At 33.0% G+C, this 18,873-nt stretch overlaps 2 protein-coding genes and 1 pseudogene across 2 annotated transcripts; all 3 read left to right on the forward strand.

Moving 5' to 3' along the window:
• The first annotated feature begins 799 nt into the window (after positions 1-799).
• Positions 800-4,881, forward strand: LOC122591999 (eukaryotic translation initiation factor 2 subunit alpha homolog). The gene is made up of 7 exons (XM_043764217.1): positions 800-1,186; positions 3,607-3,663; positions 3,746-3,832; positions 3,920-4,066; positions 4,147-4,251; positions 4,365-4,460; positions 4,545-4,881. The coding sequence occupies exons 1-7, from the start codon at positions 800-802 to the stop codon at positions 4,662-4,664; spliced, it is 999 nt and encodes a 332-aa protein (XP_043620152.1). The 3' UTR covers positions 4,665-4,881.
• Positions 4,882-9,407: 4,526 nt separating this feature from the next.
• Positions 9,408-14,008, forward strand: LOC122594090 (annotated as a pseudogene).
• Positions 14,009-15,960: 1,952 nt separating this feature from the next.
• Positions 15,961-18,309, forward strand: LOC122593801 (ankyrin repeat-containing protein At5g02620). The gene is made up of 4 exons (XM_043766251.1): positions 15,961-16,044; positions 16,226-16,750; positions 16,868-17,277; positions 17,370-18,309. The coding sequence occupies exons 2-4, from the start codon at positions 16,405-16,407 to the stop codon at positions 18,264-18,266; spliced, it is 1,653 nt and encodes a 550-aa protein (XP_043622186.1). The 5' UTR covers positions 15,961-16,044; positions 16,226-16,404; the 3' UTR covers positions 18,267-18,309.
• The last annotated feature ends 564 nt before the right edge of the window (positions 18,310-18,873 follow it).

The following is an 18,873-nucleotide window of genomic DNA, read 5'->3' on the forward strand; positions in this document are numbered from 1 at the left end:
CGGACATATGTACTCGCGCATGAGGCCTGCGTACTTGTATAAATTTGGAAGGTCTCATGTTTCTTAAAATAAAATAAAAAAATCATAACAACAAGTACATCGTGTGGATAGAATTCTACACTTAACAACTTAAGCATACATACAAATTAATATATTAAATTAACCATTCTAAGTAGTTGATCATTAAGCTTTTGTTAAATTATTTGTAGAAATTTATGACAGTTTGTGTAACACATGTTAAAAAAACCTAGTTATAACTATAAAATTACTACAATCATTGATTCATTGTTCTTCCCCTTGACTTAGACCGAGCCACACCCCAACTCATAAGATTCGGGAGCAAATAGGATTCAGCTAAAGAGTCTGCCTCGTTTTTTAATTCGACTCTAGTGTAAGAATCTATCAACTATGGAGCTAGTAATCATTATCTTGTAGTTTTGAATTTTTAATAATTTCGCACTTCCGTGATAAAAAAAACTTCTAACATTCATCCACTTTACCGGGAGACACACATGTCAAAGACGTAAAAATATAGTCATGTAAGGATAAAAGTGTTTACATTTTTACCAATTTTTGGAAACGGTACCCATGGATACCGTGTTCATACCTTGGATAGTTTATGTTCATTACTTGCCGAAGTATTTTTAAATTATTTTTTTCCCCATTCATCCATTTTACCCCCAAATTCACTTTCAGATGATCGCCACTATAAATAGCAATTTCAAGTTCACCTCTCACCTTCACACCCCAAAACGCCGAGAACTAAAACATTTTCATTTTCCTTTCTTCAAATGCAAACATGTCACCAATCTCTCCACCAAATTCCGGTTGCCGGATGTATGAAGCTCGTTTCCCGGAGGTAAATACTCCGGTTATGATTCAGGTAAAAAAAATCCTAGATGTAACAACTCACGTGGCTCTACTCGAATACAACAACATTGAAGGTATAATTCTGTTATCGGATCTCTCGCGATGCCGTACTCGAAGTGTTGGAAGCTTAGTTCAAGCCGGTCGTATCGAACCTGCTATAGTGCTTGATGATGATGCTGAGAAAGGTTATATCTATTTGAGCAAAAAACGGTTAACGAAAAACGATATTAAAGTTTGTGAAGAGAGATATGCTAAGAGCAAGCTTGTGCACTCGATTATGCGTCACGTTTCTAAAACTATGAATGTTGATCTGGAAGTAAGTTTAATTTTTCTGCTCTAAAGTTATACTTTATTATGATCATGCTTAATTTACTATCATATTATTGATATCGATATTCGTATAGATATATGTAACCTGTGGTGCATAGTGTTATACTTGATAGATGCTATTCATAGACGTTACGGGATTTTTTCGATCAACACATATTGATGATGCAAGTAGTTCTCATTTGATCTATGATGTATTAGTAATTGAAAGTGTATCATGTTAAGTTTGTTAAACTTCTGCATATTCTCGACGGTTATTTTGTGTTTTTCGAGATAAATTGGTTAAGAGTATGCGTTTTCATGAATGTAGGACGGTGAAATTTAAAAGGATTAATATGGAGTATGATTGTAAGCTTGTCTGAATAGATGTCATGATTGTGACTTGTGATATGTAGTGTTGATACTGGCATTGAGCTGTTGCACTGTGGAGGATCTGTATAAAATGTCTTATACGTCAAGTGATAACTTGTTTAGCTATATAACAGTAATTTTGTGGATTTTGAGATAAGTTGGACAAATATCCATTCTCTTAAATTAGGCCAGTGAGATTCAAAAGTCTCTATGCTTATGGTCCTAGAATTTTAGCCTGTATGAATAGATGTTGCGATATGATAGCCGGTGAATGTTGTAGGGTGCATTAAACTTGTGGTAGTATCATACTCTGTGTTACCATCTTCTCTGTACTTGTTAAATTTTATGATCATGCTTACTAGAATATTACCAATATTTAGCTTCTGTCGAACAGTTTCATAGCTGATAGATGTTAATTGAGAGTAATATGTTACAAAAAATTGTTGATGTTTGGATTAACAAAACTTGTAGAAAAAAGGTCTGAATTGGGTTTGATTGATCTGTAATGTTTTACTGTTTTAGTAATTTATTCAGTTCAAGTTCATTTTCTTGAATCAGTTCTCAATAATTTGGGCGAATATCCCCTTGCCATTCATTTAGGTCAGTCAAATTCAGAAGGCTTTATGTATATAGTTATAACTTCGAAGAATCAGTGTTATGTTCTCCAGTGAATCTTTGTTTGAATATTATAACATTTGGTCTATTTCACCATGAAAGGTCTGTATGGATGTTTCAATCATCAACCACATGAGTTGTTTCGAGAGATTAATGTTATGTATTTGATTCCTGCATTGTAGGTGCACAAGTTTATAAGAGATGTTTTCATAATTGTAGGCAACTCTAGATCTTTGTGAGGGCTGGAGAGAGTGACAATGGGTATCGTATTATACCATAACATTTAGCTGCTGCTAATATGCTACTCATGTATCCATTATGTTGTGGTTGTTGCATCAATGGTGGAAGATACATAACTTCCATTTAGGAAGTTACTAGGTAAGATATGCTTCTATATATGTAAGATATATTTTCTCATATATTAGTTCCTGTAGTTCAGACTTAAAGTTAGAAAAGGTAAGAAACAAAAAAGTGTCAGGGAAAAGCAGGGAGGCAATGATAAAAATAACTCTTGATATAGAATTTGAAGTAGAATTTAAAATTGACAATTAACTACTTCATTTGTTTTTGGCTCTTATATGATTTTTTCTTCATTCTTGATGTTAGTATAACACATTTGTAAAGAGTCTGAGAGTCCAACTTCCAACTCTCCATGAGATACAATTATACAAACATAGGGACCTTGAGCTGTTGGGATCTTGCTTCCTTTTTATATGCCAAGTATAGTAGTTTCCATCCATGTCTTGTTTTATTGTACTTCATATAATCCCAAATGCAAGTATACTCGTCCCTAACCATCAGGTTGAACTTACAGCATATTAAAATTTTTTGAAGACCAATAATTTCAGCTTCACGCGTGATAATGTTTCCCTTCCACACAATGTAAATTGTTGTATATATGTATTGAAACTAATACATGTTATTACTTTGATTTGAATATACTTGGACCCTGTTTTGCCATAGCCACATCCGTTACATATGCTCCTTTTCTCTATCTGATTGCTTAGAAAGATAAAATGAGGCGGTCTCTCTCCATTTCCAAAAATCGTTATATCGATGTTTGAAAAGTTTAGCAGATTTGTTACTATCAGAATATGGCTTTTGCCTAGAAGTTTGTGAGATGACCCGTTAACCAATAGGTTGTGGGTTCAAGTCCAATGTTGGACAAATGTAAATATCTGTGGAATTGTGTGAGATAATTGCCTTCTTAAAAAAATTATTTAGAATAAGTTTCTCCTTGTGGGAGTTGCATGTTTTCTTCATATTCTTTCCCCTGTTTATTGACTTTTGTGAATTCGTCAGCATTGGAAATAGCTTTCATAGTCTTTTATTTGTTTTGTGAATTAGTCTCTCTGTTTTCTGGTCCTGTGCTTATTGACTATTTATATGTGTTGCTCTTTTATTCAACACAAGGCCTTATAAAATACAAATAATGTATGACAGGATTTGTACATCCATGTTGGCTGGCCTTTATACCAAAAGTATGGTCATGCATTTGAGGTTAGATATCTTATGACTTGTGAAGCTTTGATCTTATTTGTGTACAGTTATGTATGTTAACAGTTTCCCTTGCTGTATGCAGGCATTCAAATGTATTGTTAATGATCCTGATTACGTGCTTAAGCCACTGAATCGCGAACTTAGAGAAATTGGTGCAGATGGGATGGAGGTAGTTAGTTATGCAAGTTGAGGCTATTGACCATTGGCTATGGTGATCATAGTAAAAACCAGGTAGTTTTTTTTTTTGATTTTGTAGGTGACTAAGGTGGTTCCTGCCATATCAAAGGATGTGAAAGAGGCTTTGGTTACAAAGATTAGAAGACAAATGACCCCAAAACCAGTAAATCTAAGTGCATATATTGAGATGACATGTTTTGAATATGACGGTGTCCTCCACATTAAGGTATTACTCTCAGAAAATGGAATTGATGTTGTACTTCACATAGAGACTGCAGAAGTTTGAAGTGTTGTTTGTGGTAACAGGAAGCCATGCGAAAAGCTGAAGCGGTTAGCACCAAGGAGTGCCCAGTGAAAATGAAATTGGTTGCTGCACCTATATATGTTATTATTACTCGGACTCTAGACAAGGTATCTAGCATCAATTGGATTATCTTATTATTTATTTTATAATCTCTGCTTCATTTTAGTATTGCAATAGTGAGATCTGATATAGTTGATGGGGCTTTTGTGGTTATGTACAGGAACAAGGGATCAAAATTCTTAATCAAGCGGTTGCTGCTTGCATGAATTCAATAGAGGGGCATAAAGGCAAACTTACCAAAAAAGAGTCACCTCGAGTAGTACACATTTAATCATTCTCATCCCACATACATTTTGACTTCTTTTTTTGGCTAAAAGTTATGATGGTTTGGTTGTTGCAGGTAAGTGAACGAGAGAAACTGCTTGCAGAACAAAAGGCTTATCTTGAACTTCACAACGTAGAGGTTAGTGGTGATGCATATAGTGAGTCTATAGATGTTGGACATTTCGTGATCATGTGATAACATATGTGGATTACAAGATAGCATCGGTTAACTTTTGTCCTAGTTCGTGTAATTGTTGGCGGATTTGGTTATATGTGGTTTTCGTTGTTAGAATTGTGGATTTTGCACTTAGCAACATCATTGACATGCGCTGTTATTGGGTAACATGGAGTATGGAGAGAGAGTCGTTTTGGGTTTCATGAACAGTTTTACTCCCAGTTTGATTACTTTTATAATTACATAGCTAGTGATTTGCAGTCTCCAGTACCTATATATTAAAAAAATAACTTGATTTTTACAACTCTCTAAACACAATGTACATTTTCAAGACTTCACAATTTCTCAAACGTAATAATGTACACCTTGTCCAACATAATCATATACATACATGAACGGATGAACCATCACCATGGGTGTTTTAAGTCTTTTTGGAGCTCAGACCCATTTAGTTTGGTAAATACGAGTAAAATATAAGATGATGAATATATGTTTAATTTAGCATTTTATGTAAATTTTATACAAACTATTTGAGTAAGTGTTGCATTAATATAAATGTTTTTTATTAAATTATGTGCTATGAATAATCTATTTATATACGCTCCGCGCTACAACCACGGATAATAATTTTTTTTTTTTGAAAAGTAAGTATTATTCACACAACAATCGCCGCCACACCAATTGGGGCGGCGGCGTCACAGATACAATATACACCTACATACAAATATTAAACAAATTCCAATCTTGCCAACTTATGCTATATTTGCCGGCTCTATACTTATACCAAAGGAAACTAATAGCCTTGACATCTTGAAAAACCTTCTCAACACTAGTCGTTCCTTCATTGAATCTTCTATTGTTCCTTGCCTTCCAAATGCACCAACACGACACAAAAATAATTCCTTTGAAAACCTTTTTGGTATTTTTCCCAAGATCCATATATTCCTTGATACTAAGAATGTCTTTAACCGAAAAAAAGAAAAGAGGATCAACCTTACACCAAATGCTAACTCTATGCCATATCGTTATCGCCATGTCACAAGAACAAAGAATGTGTTCCATAGTTTCTTCAGCCCCTTCACATAATATGCAATCCGTATTGTCAAATACGACATTTCTAGCTTTTAGAGCAACCATAGTCGAGATTCGGTCCATGGACGCCCTCCACATACAATCCCTCGAAACCCATTTAGCCCATTTGAAAACCACGGATAATAATATATTAGGACATTGTTGTTTTATATAATACTAATACACATGGAAATGATCACTTATCAAGGTAGCCAAACTAATTTACAGTATTAATAGCAATAAAACATTGTATTGATGACCAGAGGTGGAGCAAATATTTTTTTGTTAGGGGGGCTTGAAAATTTCTTTTTTCCAATGATAAAGTCATGGAAAGATTGTGATTCATGAATACACCATTTGTGATCTTCTAAACAAGGTTATAAATTAGATTAAAGGAGAGATTCGTGAAAAACAATCTACATACATGTTTTTTTTAACGATTACATACTATTCATATTTCAAAGCATAAAGATTAAAAATAAAAACATCAATATCCTAGTATCAAATTTGAAATTTATATAACAAAGTAAATCGATAAGAAGAACTTTGATACTATAATGTATTTTTACAATTCAAAAGCTAACATAACATTTTGTAAATCTTATAATAGTTAAGGGGTAATTGAAAACTAATTTAATCAATAATAATGTTACACAATAAGTCAATAAAATAAAATTTGCATCTTATCTTAACCCTATAAAAACAAAAAGTTGACAGACCCAAAATTTATTGATTCGAAAAGCACAGGGGGTACTAGGTAAAATTTCTATTAACGAAACAAGGACTTTAAAAACTAATCTTTATTATCTATATCAGGCCCGGCTTTGAGGCAAGGCAAAAGACGCATGAGCTTAGGGCTTAATAGTGGAGGGGCCCAAAAAGTAGTTAGGTGCCATGAATAAAAAGAATCACAAAGCAGAACGTATTATTAGATAAACAAGTAATACTAGATAAAGGGCATAGAAATCTGATTGTTAATGGTTTTGATATTGTTTCAATATTTATGGACCTTTTTTAGAACTTTTGTTTGACTACTTAATATTAGATAAGGCATTACAAGCTTTCCAGTATGGACTTGTAATTGATCGCTAATTTCTTTTACTTGTTACTAGCTCATCATCCCGGATAATACCTGGACATATCATAGGTATTTAGGTAATAAGCATACAAAATATGTATTAAAAAAATGCAACACTACATACATCTTTATAAAAATTGACAACAAAAATAAAGAACCGTAGAATCATTATCACGCCACAACTGAAAATTCTAAAATAGGTGACTAACACTCAAGCTAAAATGTTTTTACGTAGGACATAAACGTAAATGTGTTGATCAAATAGATAGTAATTATACATCTTACTTGTACTTCTTTTACTATACGATAATACGAATGTCTAACTATTATTATTGAACTCATACTAATAAAGATAAAACATAATTAAGAAAACAAAACTAAATTAAGTAACGTAACACATGTTTTTTGAAATCAAATTTAAATTGTAAAAAATGATAATGATCAAGTTAAAAGGAGAATGAAAATAAACATAATGAGATGTTATTCTTAAAAATTGATATTGGATCTTCAAAAATATGTTATTTTACATTAAGTTTGATTATTTTTGAGAAACTTCTTAATGATGGATTAAAAATGAAAATTTGATATGATGTCATAAATACATTTATATAAAAAAGTTAGTTGATAAGAAAAAAATCTAAATATGCCAAGTAAGTTTCCCTAAACATAATGATGTAATCAAAATTTTCCTTATTATATATAAGATAAGATTTGATTAATCTAGTGATGAAGTTATCGACTATTTTTTAGGGTTTTTTATTATTATTTTTTTGTCTCGGGTCCTAATTTTTTTTGCTTTCTCGGAGACGACCCTGATCTATATCTATATCTATACTTATACTTACACTACAATAAAAATGTTATTTATTCACACTTACTTTAAAGAAGTGAGAAGAAATTTTTTAATTTGTTCACATTTAAAAATGTTTAAAAACTATTCATATTTAAAAGTGTGAAGAAATTTGAAAAATAAAAATTTTTTCACACTTATATATGTGAGAAAAAAAGTTCACACTTCCAAGTGTGTAAAATTATATCAATTGTTCACACTTAGAAGTGTATGGAATAATTTGTGACACCAAATTTCTTCATACAAGAAAGGTGTGGAGAAATTAGGTGTTACAATTTGACTTTCACACTTTTAAGTATGAATATATTTGATATTTGTTCACACTTCTAGGTGTGAATTTTTTTTTTCCACATATATAAGTGTGAAAAAATTATCATTTTTCAAAAAAATTTCACATTTTTATGTGTGTATACTTTTTATACATTTTAAAGCGTGAATAAATTAAGAAAATGTTAAATGTTAAATGTTAAGCGTGAATACATTTTATGTATAAAAAGTTCTATATATGAATTTCAATATAGAAAATGTTAATAAATGAATTTCAATATAGAACTTAAATTTTAGAGAAATTGCTTTTTTATGTTAATAAATGAATTTTTTATTGTAGTGTTACTATATTATAAAGCAAATATTTTTTTAAATTTCAATATAGAACTTAAATTTTAATATTAATTTTAAGTTTTAATAATATGCCCATTCTAATGCGTGATGTATCATATCACGTTACATCAATAATCTACATGCCCCAGCCACCACCGCCATCGTCACCACCGCTATCGTCATCGCCCGTCACCACCACCGCCGTATCAAGCGAGTACATTTCTAGCCATATAAAAACTTTTCAACCTTCATTAGAAATCGGTCTGAAATAACCTAATTCCCTTTAATAAAGTTCTTATTTGGAAAGAATTATTAGAAATTACTTATTACTTAATTTGTTCTTAATAAATTAATTTACACCATTAACTTTTGTCTAATTAAATTGCACATTAAACACATGATTTAATAAAGTTCTTTTATGAGAGTTTGAGTTTGAAAATTTTCATGTTTAGGTCTTAAAATACAAAAATTTTCTTTAATATGTTGCGACGCTTTTGACCAGAATATTAGAGGCAAGTGTGTAGTGTCAAGGATTGGCAAATTGACATGTTTTGACAAAGTTTCATCCAATAAAAAAGTGCCAATTATACAAGCTAAAAACTAGCCAATTATTGTCAATTTGTTACTAAAAAGTGTGGTGTAGTGGAGGTTTTCTTGCCAATTTGCTAAAACCAAAAAAAAAGGGGTAAAAAAAAAAACTCTCAACGTTCACTAGCATCGGCCAAAACTAGCCGATATAACTTGTCAATACTAGTCAATTCACATGCTATAGACTTGTCAAATAGCAGATGCCTTTGTCGATAAAACTTTCCGACTACACCATCCTTTCCTTTTATAATATATTGTATGAGAGAACTTTACCCGGTTAAAACGGCCCGATGTTGTCATATTCCGCACCGGTAAAAAAATCTTATAAAAGCCAAATCATATTCATATTTATATATATAATAAATGGGGAAGAGAATATGAAGCTGTTAGGCACTCAAGTTGGGTGAAAAACCTCTCACATACTTTTTTTTAAAAGGTAAAAATCATGAAGGCTATATATTTATTTAAAATATTAAAATATTAGTATGTGAGAGAATTTTAAGCTAAGTTGGTGCATAACTCACTTTTTCCATAATAAATTCATATTTAATTCCATTCTAATTCTGAATGAGATTCACTTTACGATTGAGGAAAACCAAGCTACGGAGAAAAACCGTATTCGGAAAGTCACATCGGTCGGAACCTATGGAACCATCATCGTCGTCGGCGGCGGAATGGAAGCTAACAGTAACACAAGAAGATCAGCGAGCACTGGAAAGTTATATTTTTTTATATATATCATCAGCTCTATAATATTCCCCCGAATTGCCAATCAGTCATGTAAGTAATCAAAACCCTAACATATACATACACATACACATGTATGTATATATACATCTTTTTTGGCCGGAGGAAGCAGTCTCTCTACTTTTGGTAGATGTAAGGCAGCTCATCTCCCAGTACACTGCTCACGGATTGGGTCTAGTTGTTGTATATATACATGTATATGTATATCCTTTTTCATAGATTGGTTTGTACTTATGTTCAATTTAATGCTTGAAATATAGGTTAGAGCTTCAACGTGATAACCACATTGAGTTCCTTGACAAAGGTCTTCGGCATCTCGGTCCGTCGTATTCCGTCTTAGATTCCAAGTATGATCTGGTTGTTATTAGTGATGCCTATTATATTAATTGCTTTGGTTTGATGATAAACTTCATGATAGATATACACTAATATACATACCTATATATGTATGATAGCTAAAATTTACTGTGTTGCGTGTTTTTAGTCGGCCGTGGATTTGCTATTGGATTTTTCATTCGATTGCTTTGCTGGGAGACTCTGTTGATGTTGATTTGCAACGTAATGCTGTCGACTTTTTAAGTCGGTGCCAGGTTGATCAACTTCTCTTTGCAACTCGAGTTTTGTTATTTTAGTAGTATTTTTGTTGCATGTGGTTTGGAATTGTATACAGGTTATTAACTGCGAGGTTTGTTTTGTAATTCTTCTAGGATCGGGATGGTGGATATGGTGGCGGACCTGGGCAGGCAAGTGACTTATTGATAATGATAGTTAATTGGGTTAAATTCGAGGCTTATCAATAAATATATTATAATGATCAAGACCTTAAATCCAATTACCGAAATTTACATTTGTGAGGCAGTAGCATTTTCTTAATCGTACTGCATGATGTTGTAATAGATACATTCTGAAGTTAAGTATCATTAAAAATTTTAAGTGTTGCTAACATTTTGCTACTACTGTCAGATGCCACATCTTGCAACAACTTATGCCGCAGTTAATTCACTTATCACCTTAGGCGGTCCTAGATCGTTGGCATCAATTAACAGGTGTTGTTTTATGTTATGATTAAATTAGTTACTCTCTATAGTATGTCCTATATTTACACACCCTTATTTGCTTTTTAATCATGTCCTATATAAAATGAGGTTTTTGCTTTCTACTGATTTTTGAGTGATATACATGTTTCTTTTTCTAGTTAATTTTTTACCTGAAAGAAAACTGTTTTTTTAATAGATTTCTTGATAAGGGTATTGACTTTATCCTGCATAACTATCAGTTGAGTTATGGCAAGAATTTGCTTTTCCTTACTTTCATTTCTTGTCAAAGGTGGCGAAATGGGCAAGTCGAAACAGATGTTGTAGCATAGGTCCAAATAGGTAGAACTCATTGTCTCGTTTATGTTGACTTGCCACAACGTCTTTTTATTTTATATTCATTAAAAATTTAAATATATTATTTTTGATTAGATAACCAATAATAAAATACAGCTTTGTTTTCTTAATAAACCAACTTAAGAGGTTGTAAACACTTGAGTATGCTTTAGAGACTTCAAAAACAGTTAACCTGTTTTTAAGCTAAATTTTGAATTTTATCCTTTTTGATCCTTTTGGCAAAATAAGTATAACTCATATAAAATTATAGACTCCTTTTCATATAAATGGCAAGAAATTCCCCTTGCCATGTAGTTTATTTACGAGTCCAATACAATTCTAGTATCACTTTTTGTTTTTTCTTAATGAGTCTCGTGGTTTAATTTTCAAAATAGTGAAATACTATTAAATAAGGCTTTTTAATTTTTCTCATTTTGGAGTAAAAAGCTCATCTTCGTATCTGAGCAAAAATTTGTCGCTCCCCTAGCGCGTTGGATGGAGACTTTTGATTGTGACAATCTTCTGGCATTACATATAAGCTACTTTCTATTTGCAGAAGCAAGATTCACTCATTTTTGCGTAGAATGAAACACATAAGTGGAGGATTCAGGTATGGCATAAGACTAGCATGGGTTATTTATAGATTCAAGTTATTTCGAGCATGTTTGAGTCAAGGATTTTGTGTATCCAATTAATTAGCTTTCTTCATTGTATTCAGTATGCATGACGGCGGGGAAGTCGATGTTCGTGCTTGTTATACCGCAATTTCTGTAAGTTTTTTTTTTTTTTTTTCTTGTGTTCTTATTTAACCAATTATATGACAACCTGGTGACTATGAAATGCTTGTTGTAATGTTAATGTTGTTCTTTAACTAATACTTGATACTTATACAATGACAGGTGGCAAGTATCTTGAATATATTAGATGAGGAACTTGTCCAAGGTGTGGGAAATTACATCGTAAGGTTGGTCTTGGAAAACTTAGCTTTTCATTTCTTTAGATGATATCATATGGTACAGAGGAATTGGTTTTAGTTTTTGTTAGATTAGCTTCTTGGAATATCAATTAGTGACTGAGAGATGTTATCAAATTGCTATCCACGTCTCCTGAGTGGGTCTTTAAATAAGTACACAGAAATATGCCTGGTTTTGGATAGAATCACCGGATAATATGGAACTACTTTAGTTATACTCTTTATCATCATTTATGCAGTTGTCAGACCTATGAAGGTGGCATTGTTGGTGAACCAGGTTCAGAAGCTCATGGAGGGTATGTAATCGTGTTAAATAAATACCATAATCTATGATCATGAGTTTTTAATTCAGTTTTGCATTTATGTTGAGTTGATTATTTGTTTCTTTTTATCAGATATAACTGCATAAAACCTTAATCATCTTTTATTAGGTACACTTTTTGTGGGCTGGCCACAATGATTTTGATCAATGAGGTTAACCGTTTGGACTTGGCTAATCTAACAGTAAGATTTTTTAATTCTCTCACACAATGCAACTTGATCAATCTAATTTATTGCAGTTTGTGAATCAGTTATTGTATTTTGAACCAGGATTGGTTGGTTTTCAGACAAGGAGTGGAAGGTGGATTTCAGGGAAGGACAAATAAATTAGTTGATGGTTGCTATTCTTTTTGGCAGGTTTAACATAGGTTTTAGTGGCATACATTCAATAGATATATTTTGTGTTCTAAGTATACTAGTATAGTAATGAGAGAGGCATTGACCAGGGGGGAGCTGCAATGCTGATACAAAGATTACATGCATCCACTGGTGACTGTCATAATAGTGTGGGAAGCAATGAAGATTCCACAGTATCTGAATTATCTGATGATGAAGAGGAAGGTATGCCAACATATTTTGTACAGTATATAGTAGATACTTATATCTAACAATATATATAACTGTATTTATGTATGCATATGTTTATGTGTAGGAAAAAAGAATGATGTTGACCAAGTGTTCATTCACTATACAGAAGCAGAGCCTCTTTTTCAAACTCATGCGCTGCAGCAATATGTTCTCTTGTGCTCACAGGTACATTGAAGTTAGAATAAATTGTCTTTCAGTCTATTTTTGAGGTCAAATAAAATAAATCTTAGCTTCAAACTTGACACGGAAATATGGAATCCTCTAGGTTTTAGGAAAAGTTAGACACCCAACAGAAAATGTTAGAAATAGAATGTTTTGTAGTTGAAACCAATTCAAAAATCCACACTGATGATATTGAAAGCTACTAGTTTTGTTGTAAGTCAAACTGTATGGCTTCAAAGGTTGTAATAAGCTGAACATGTGGTGATATGATTTGGTTATGACCCAAAACTGCACATAACAAATTTTTCATAAAATTAATAAGTTTAACCATTCGGTTTATGTTAATCGTTTATGGTGTGGGTCGGTTATTGTTTTAATAATGTCCGAAATTAAATGGACAACCATGAAAAGTAAGGCAAATAGGAGATCGGGGAAACTTGAAAAAGCCGTGGGTACTTGCCACTTTGCTTCCTTAACCAAAAGTATACATTGAATATACACACACCCACACATGTACATACACACATACTCTTATAGGAGATCGGGGAAACTTGATAAAAACCATTGGCTTTGCGAATGGAATAATAAATATGGTTTGGTGATTAATTCGGTATTCTGCTAGCCATTAGATTATATCATTGATGTCTATATGGGTGGTATAGGTGGAAGGAGGGTTCAGAGACAAACCAGGGAAGAACATAGACCACTATCACACGTGTTATTGTCTTAGTGGTTTATCCACCGCTCAGTATAGCTGGTCTACAGATGATGATTCTCCACCGTTGGCTCGCTCTGTGGTTGGTCCCTATTCTAATCTTCTTAAACCAATTAACCCTCTGTACAACATAGTCTTGGAACAATACAATGAGGCACATGAGTTTTTTACCAATGCTTGTGAATTGTGATGCATAAAAAACCTTATTGATTTGATTTTAGATTTAAAATGTATTAGTGTTGTAACATTTTTGTCCATTCGCTGCTATAAATACTCAGCCTGTTTAGCTTTTAGTTCATCATCCTTGGGTAGAAACCCCCGTATGGTTTTGTCCTTCCTGCTACAATCAATTTATTAATTAATAGAGAATTTATACCTGGAACAATTGGGAGTATCATTGTATTTTAGGGGCTCATGAAACTCAATTACAAAAACAAAGAGAAAAATTATTACTTTATGTGGATAAGTGAAGATGAAAACCGAGTCGTTTTGGCTTTTAGTACATTAGAATCTTTTTCCCTGCTACAATCAATCAATTTGCTAATAATTATACTGGGAACAATTGGGGGTGTTATTGTATCTTTGGCGCACATGGAATTGAAATACAAACAGAAACAAATTTTACTTGTAAACAAGTTGAGATGAAAACTGAGTCGCTTTAGCGTTTAATACATCCGAATCCTTGGGTGAACAACCCCGTATGGATTTCTCCTTTTGGCTACAATCAATCAATTTGTTAATATTGCATCATGAGCTTTGTGTGGAAAGTGAGATGTGACTAGGTATGATATCTAATGTCTTCTCTCGTATAAGATTCAGTTTAAGTTTATCTTTTTCTAAATATCTGACCTACATTGTAAACCAACCAAATCTGAGTCGTAGTTGATAAACCTCTATGGCCAGAGGTATGTTTTTCTTCTTAAATTTCTAACTTGAGACCTCTAAGTATTGTTACCCTTAAAAGACCAAGTTTTACCAGCTGTTAATGACAAATTGTGATGGAACTTAAAAATAGAACATGTACGTACCGACAGTAGTTGAGGATGTTAGAAATTGGAGGTACTTATTCTCCACCCAAAGGGAATTTAATTCAAACAAAAACGTTTTTTAAACTTAAATACTAGTCTACAAAATTATTTTCTAATTTTCTAATATCCAAAGCATATAACATGAAGAGACCGTTGTAGCATTGAATCTTGAGAGAGAATTTTTGGCACTTAGTTTTCGGTGATCATGTTATTTAATCACATGGCCATACTACCCTTGACGACAAAAATTTCAGTTATATCCACATCAACCTGATTCTTTTGTTTGAAGACAAATAATCTTATATATATATATATATATATATATATATATATTATTATATGAACATAAAAAAAGAACACCAGTTGGTAACAACCACTTGTATTCGGGGGACGCAAGACAAAGATAAGCGTCGTGTTATGTTATTGGTTCATATATCCGAACCCTAAACACACAACTTACACAAGTTTGTTGGTGTCGGCCCATTTTTATTTATATAACCCAAACTATAACCAAAAGGGGAGTCAGAATACTTTGAATGCATACGGATACATCTAATAGTTCAGATTTATAACTCCTTTATTTGTTTAGCTCCAACTATGAATATTCCCATGTCATCTAGGGTACCCAAGTTGGATGAATTTATTCTTGTAGCCATATTTTTCTCAATATTTTCTACTAAAAAGTGTTTACATTATATCGACATTGTGTTATGGAATATATGAAAAATCAGTATAGAATCCTTTGTATATTATTAGAAGATTGAAGTTGATATTATTTCAATATCCAATGTCAAAGAAAAAGCAAATCATGTGCTTGTTAAGTAAGCGTAGCTTTATGTAAAACGTATCAATGGTCACAATGCAACACTTTATATAAACAATTTTTGAAACATATTGTATAAAGTTTCATGATATTTCTTGTTTATTTGTTCAACTTCACATGGATAAATATTAATATGAATATATGATCTATATCCTTTTGCTCTTTATCTTTTGAATAAAAAAGAAAATGCCTTTTGGCCTTTGGGTGTGTGATTCTGATTCTATTTTTATGAAATATACATGTATGCAAAACTTCGTTGCATACATGTGCCATTAACATCCTTTCTTCTTTCTGTTTTTTTTCTCCACCTCCATTTTCCAAACACACACACAAGAAAAAGATGCATGTATAAATATAGATAATTGTTTCCTTTGTCATTTTAATATCATTTTACAGATTGATTTGATCTCAAAAAGCCATTTTCAATTCATGGGCTTTTTGGTTCTACATGGAGCTAAGCAAAAGGTCCACTTTTCTTCATGCCAAGGTAATTGTTTTCCTATATCATCTGTTTTTCTTCAAAATTTTAATATCACATTTTATTTTCAAGGTATATTGTCCCATATTTTATATATTTATTTATGACCATTAATCTTTTTTCATGTTTCTTGAATATGGTATCATCTTTTTATGTGTTCTAATGATTTGCATCTAATGTGTTTAAACAGGACATAACATTGATGTCCAAGAGATTGCAAGCCATTAATACAGGAGCATGGGATGCAACTTTCATACAAAATTTGCATTTTGTGATCAAATAGTTACTATAGTTTGTTCTAAAAGTGGTGTAGTTTTTAAAAATGCTCTTTTTGATATGAGTATTAGCCAAAGTATACAAATTTCTTGAATGGAGATATCTTCAGAAGCAGGGCTGCCACCAGCTACCAAAAGAAAAAAAATGGTGAAACAAGTGACTGGAAAACGCGACGATACACCTTTGCATACGGCTGTCAGGGCAGGAAATATTAATGCCATCATGCATATTTTAGCAGATTGTTGTGGAGAGGAAGAGTTGATGTCATTGTTGTCGAAACAGAATTATGCAGGCGAAACGCCATTGTATGTGGCTGCAGAGTATGGTTATGTTGATTTAGTTAGACTATTGATTGATCAATGTGATATTACAACAGCCAGTATCAAAGCAAATAATGGTTTTGATGCTCTTCACATTGCTGCTAAGCAAGGAGATTTAGGTATATATATGCATATAAATTAGTCTTTTTCAGTTTTCCAATGAAAAATTACATTGTCATCAATTTTAATGTCAAGAGTGTTATAGCTATACTAGTTTTTGCTCTTTGAATTTGTAGATATATTGAAAGTTTTGATGGAGGCCCATCCCGAGTTATCTATGACAGTGGATATATCGAACACTACAGCGTTGCATACTGCAGCGATGCAAGGCAACATTGATGTGATGAACTATCTATTGGAGATAGAAAGTAGTTTGGCATCTATTGCAAGAAGTAATGGGAAAACAGCGTTACATTCGGCTTCAAGAAATGGGCATGTTCAAGTGGTGAAGGCTCTTTTAGAGAAAGCACCCGGCATTTCCGCTAGGAATGATAAGAAGGGCCAGACAGCCCTTCACATGGCTGCAAAATGCCAGAACCATGAAGTTGTCGGGGAGTTGATTAAGGCAGATCCGTCGTTGATAAATATGGTTGACGCTAAGGGTAATACCGCTTTGCATATTGCAGCCCGTAAAGCCCGTGTTCAGGTAATAAGATATTTTGATTTTATTGATACAAAATGTTAGTAGAATTGTTGGATTTTCTTTCTTACAAATAGGGGTTATATATCTTTGTGTAGATAATCAAGATGCTACTAGCTTGTAGCGAAATCAACACAAGGCTCGTGAACAGATCGAATGAGACCGCCTTTGACACGGCCCAGAAAATGGGCCATCCCCACATTGCAGGCATTTTACAAGAACATGGGATCCCGAGTGCTCGGGTTCTAAAACCTTCCACTACACCAGCCAGAGAGCTAAAGCAAACAGTAAGTGACATAAAGCACGAGGTGCACCACCAACTAGAACACACTCTTCAAACTCGAAGAAGGGTCCATGGCATTGCAAAACACCTGAACAAAATGCACGCCGAAGGCCTCAACAACGCAATAAACTCCACTACAGTGGTGGCAGTATTGATAGCAACGGTCGCCTTTGCTGCAATCTTTACTGTCCCGGGCCAATATGCTGATGACCCAAATAATGTACCTCCTGGGTTTTCACTAGGTGAGGCAAATGTGGCCCCACAGCCGTTGTTTATGGTCTTTTTTGTTTTTGATTCGGTGGCTTTATTTATATCGCTAGCAGTGGTCGTGGTTCAAACGTCTGTGGTGGTTATAGAGAGCAAGGCAAAGAAGCAAATGATGGCTATAATTAATAAGCTAATGTGGTTGGCTTGTGTGCTTATATCGGTTGCGTTTTTGGCACTTGCGTTCATTGTGGTTGGAGAGCATGAGAAATGGCTAGCGATATGTGTGACTATTATCGGGACAGTGATCATGGTCACGACATTAGGTTTAATGTGTTATTGGGTGATCATGCATAGGATCGAAACTAAGAATATGAGAAAACTTAGAAGGAATTCGATGTCGGGTGGTGGAAGTAGGTCAAGATCACGATCTAGATCGTGGTCGATGTCTGTACTTTCGGACACAGATGCGATGAATACAGAGTTCAAAAAAATGTATGCAATATGAAAGAGATTAAAAGTACAGTTTATTCTAAACTATTTTCGTCCCATCTAAGGCCAACCATTTATTTCTCTTTTGACATGAGCTAGTAAATTGTAACCTCATAACTAAAGGCCAACAAGAGCTTAAACTCGAACCTATGCACGATCACCCAATAACACATTAAACCAAATGTCGTGACCATTATCACTGTCCCGATAATAGAACGGCCTGAAACAGATAAAATAACACATTTACAAAGAGTTTATATTAAATCAGTAGATATACAAACCATTACAACATAATTTGCAAGGAAATTATGCTGGTTTGGAGTTATCATACTGTTATAGCCTTATAGAATTTATGTAAATATACTTCACTAGTGTATATACACATACAAATGATGATATGCGTCAACATTATGTCTCACACCTTAGCTTATCTTTTTATTTTAATGCAAGTCGCAATCACACATGATGATTTGTATGAGGAACTATCTTTTTTTACAAAAAAAAAACAAAAAACAAACAAACTATATTTTTTTATTAAAAAAAAAAAATGAATAAGACAATTTTGTTTGTTTCAGTCGGATACAACCAAACCAGCACCAATTTAAAGAAAATTAACATGCAGT

The sequence above is a fragment of the Erigeron canadensis genome, chromosome 3 (genome assembly GCF_010389155.1).
Source record: "Erigeron canadensis isolate Cc75 chromosome 3, C_canadensis_v1, whole genome shotgun sequence".
Taxonomy (NCBI): Eukaryota; Viridiplantae; Streptophyta; class Magnoliopsida; order Asterales; family Asteraceae; genus Erigeron; species Erigeron canadensis.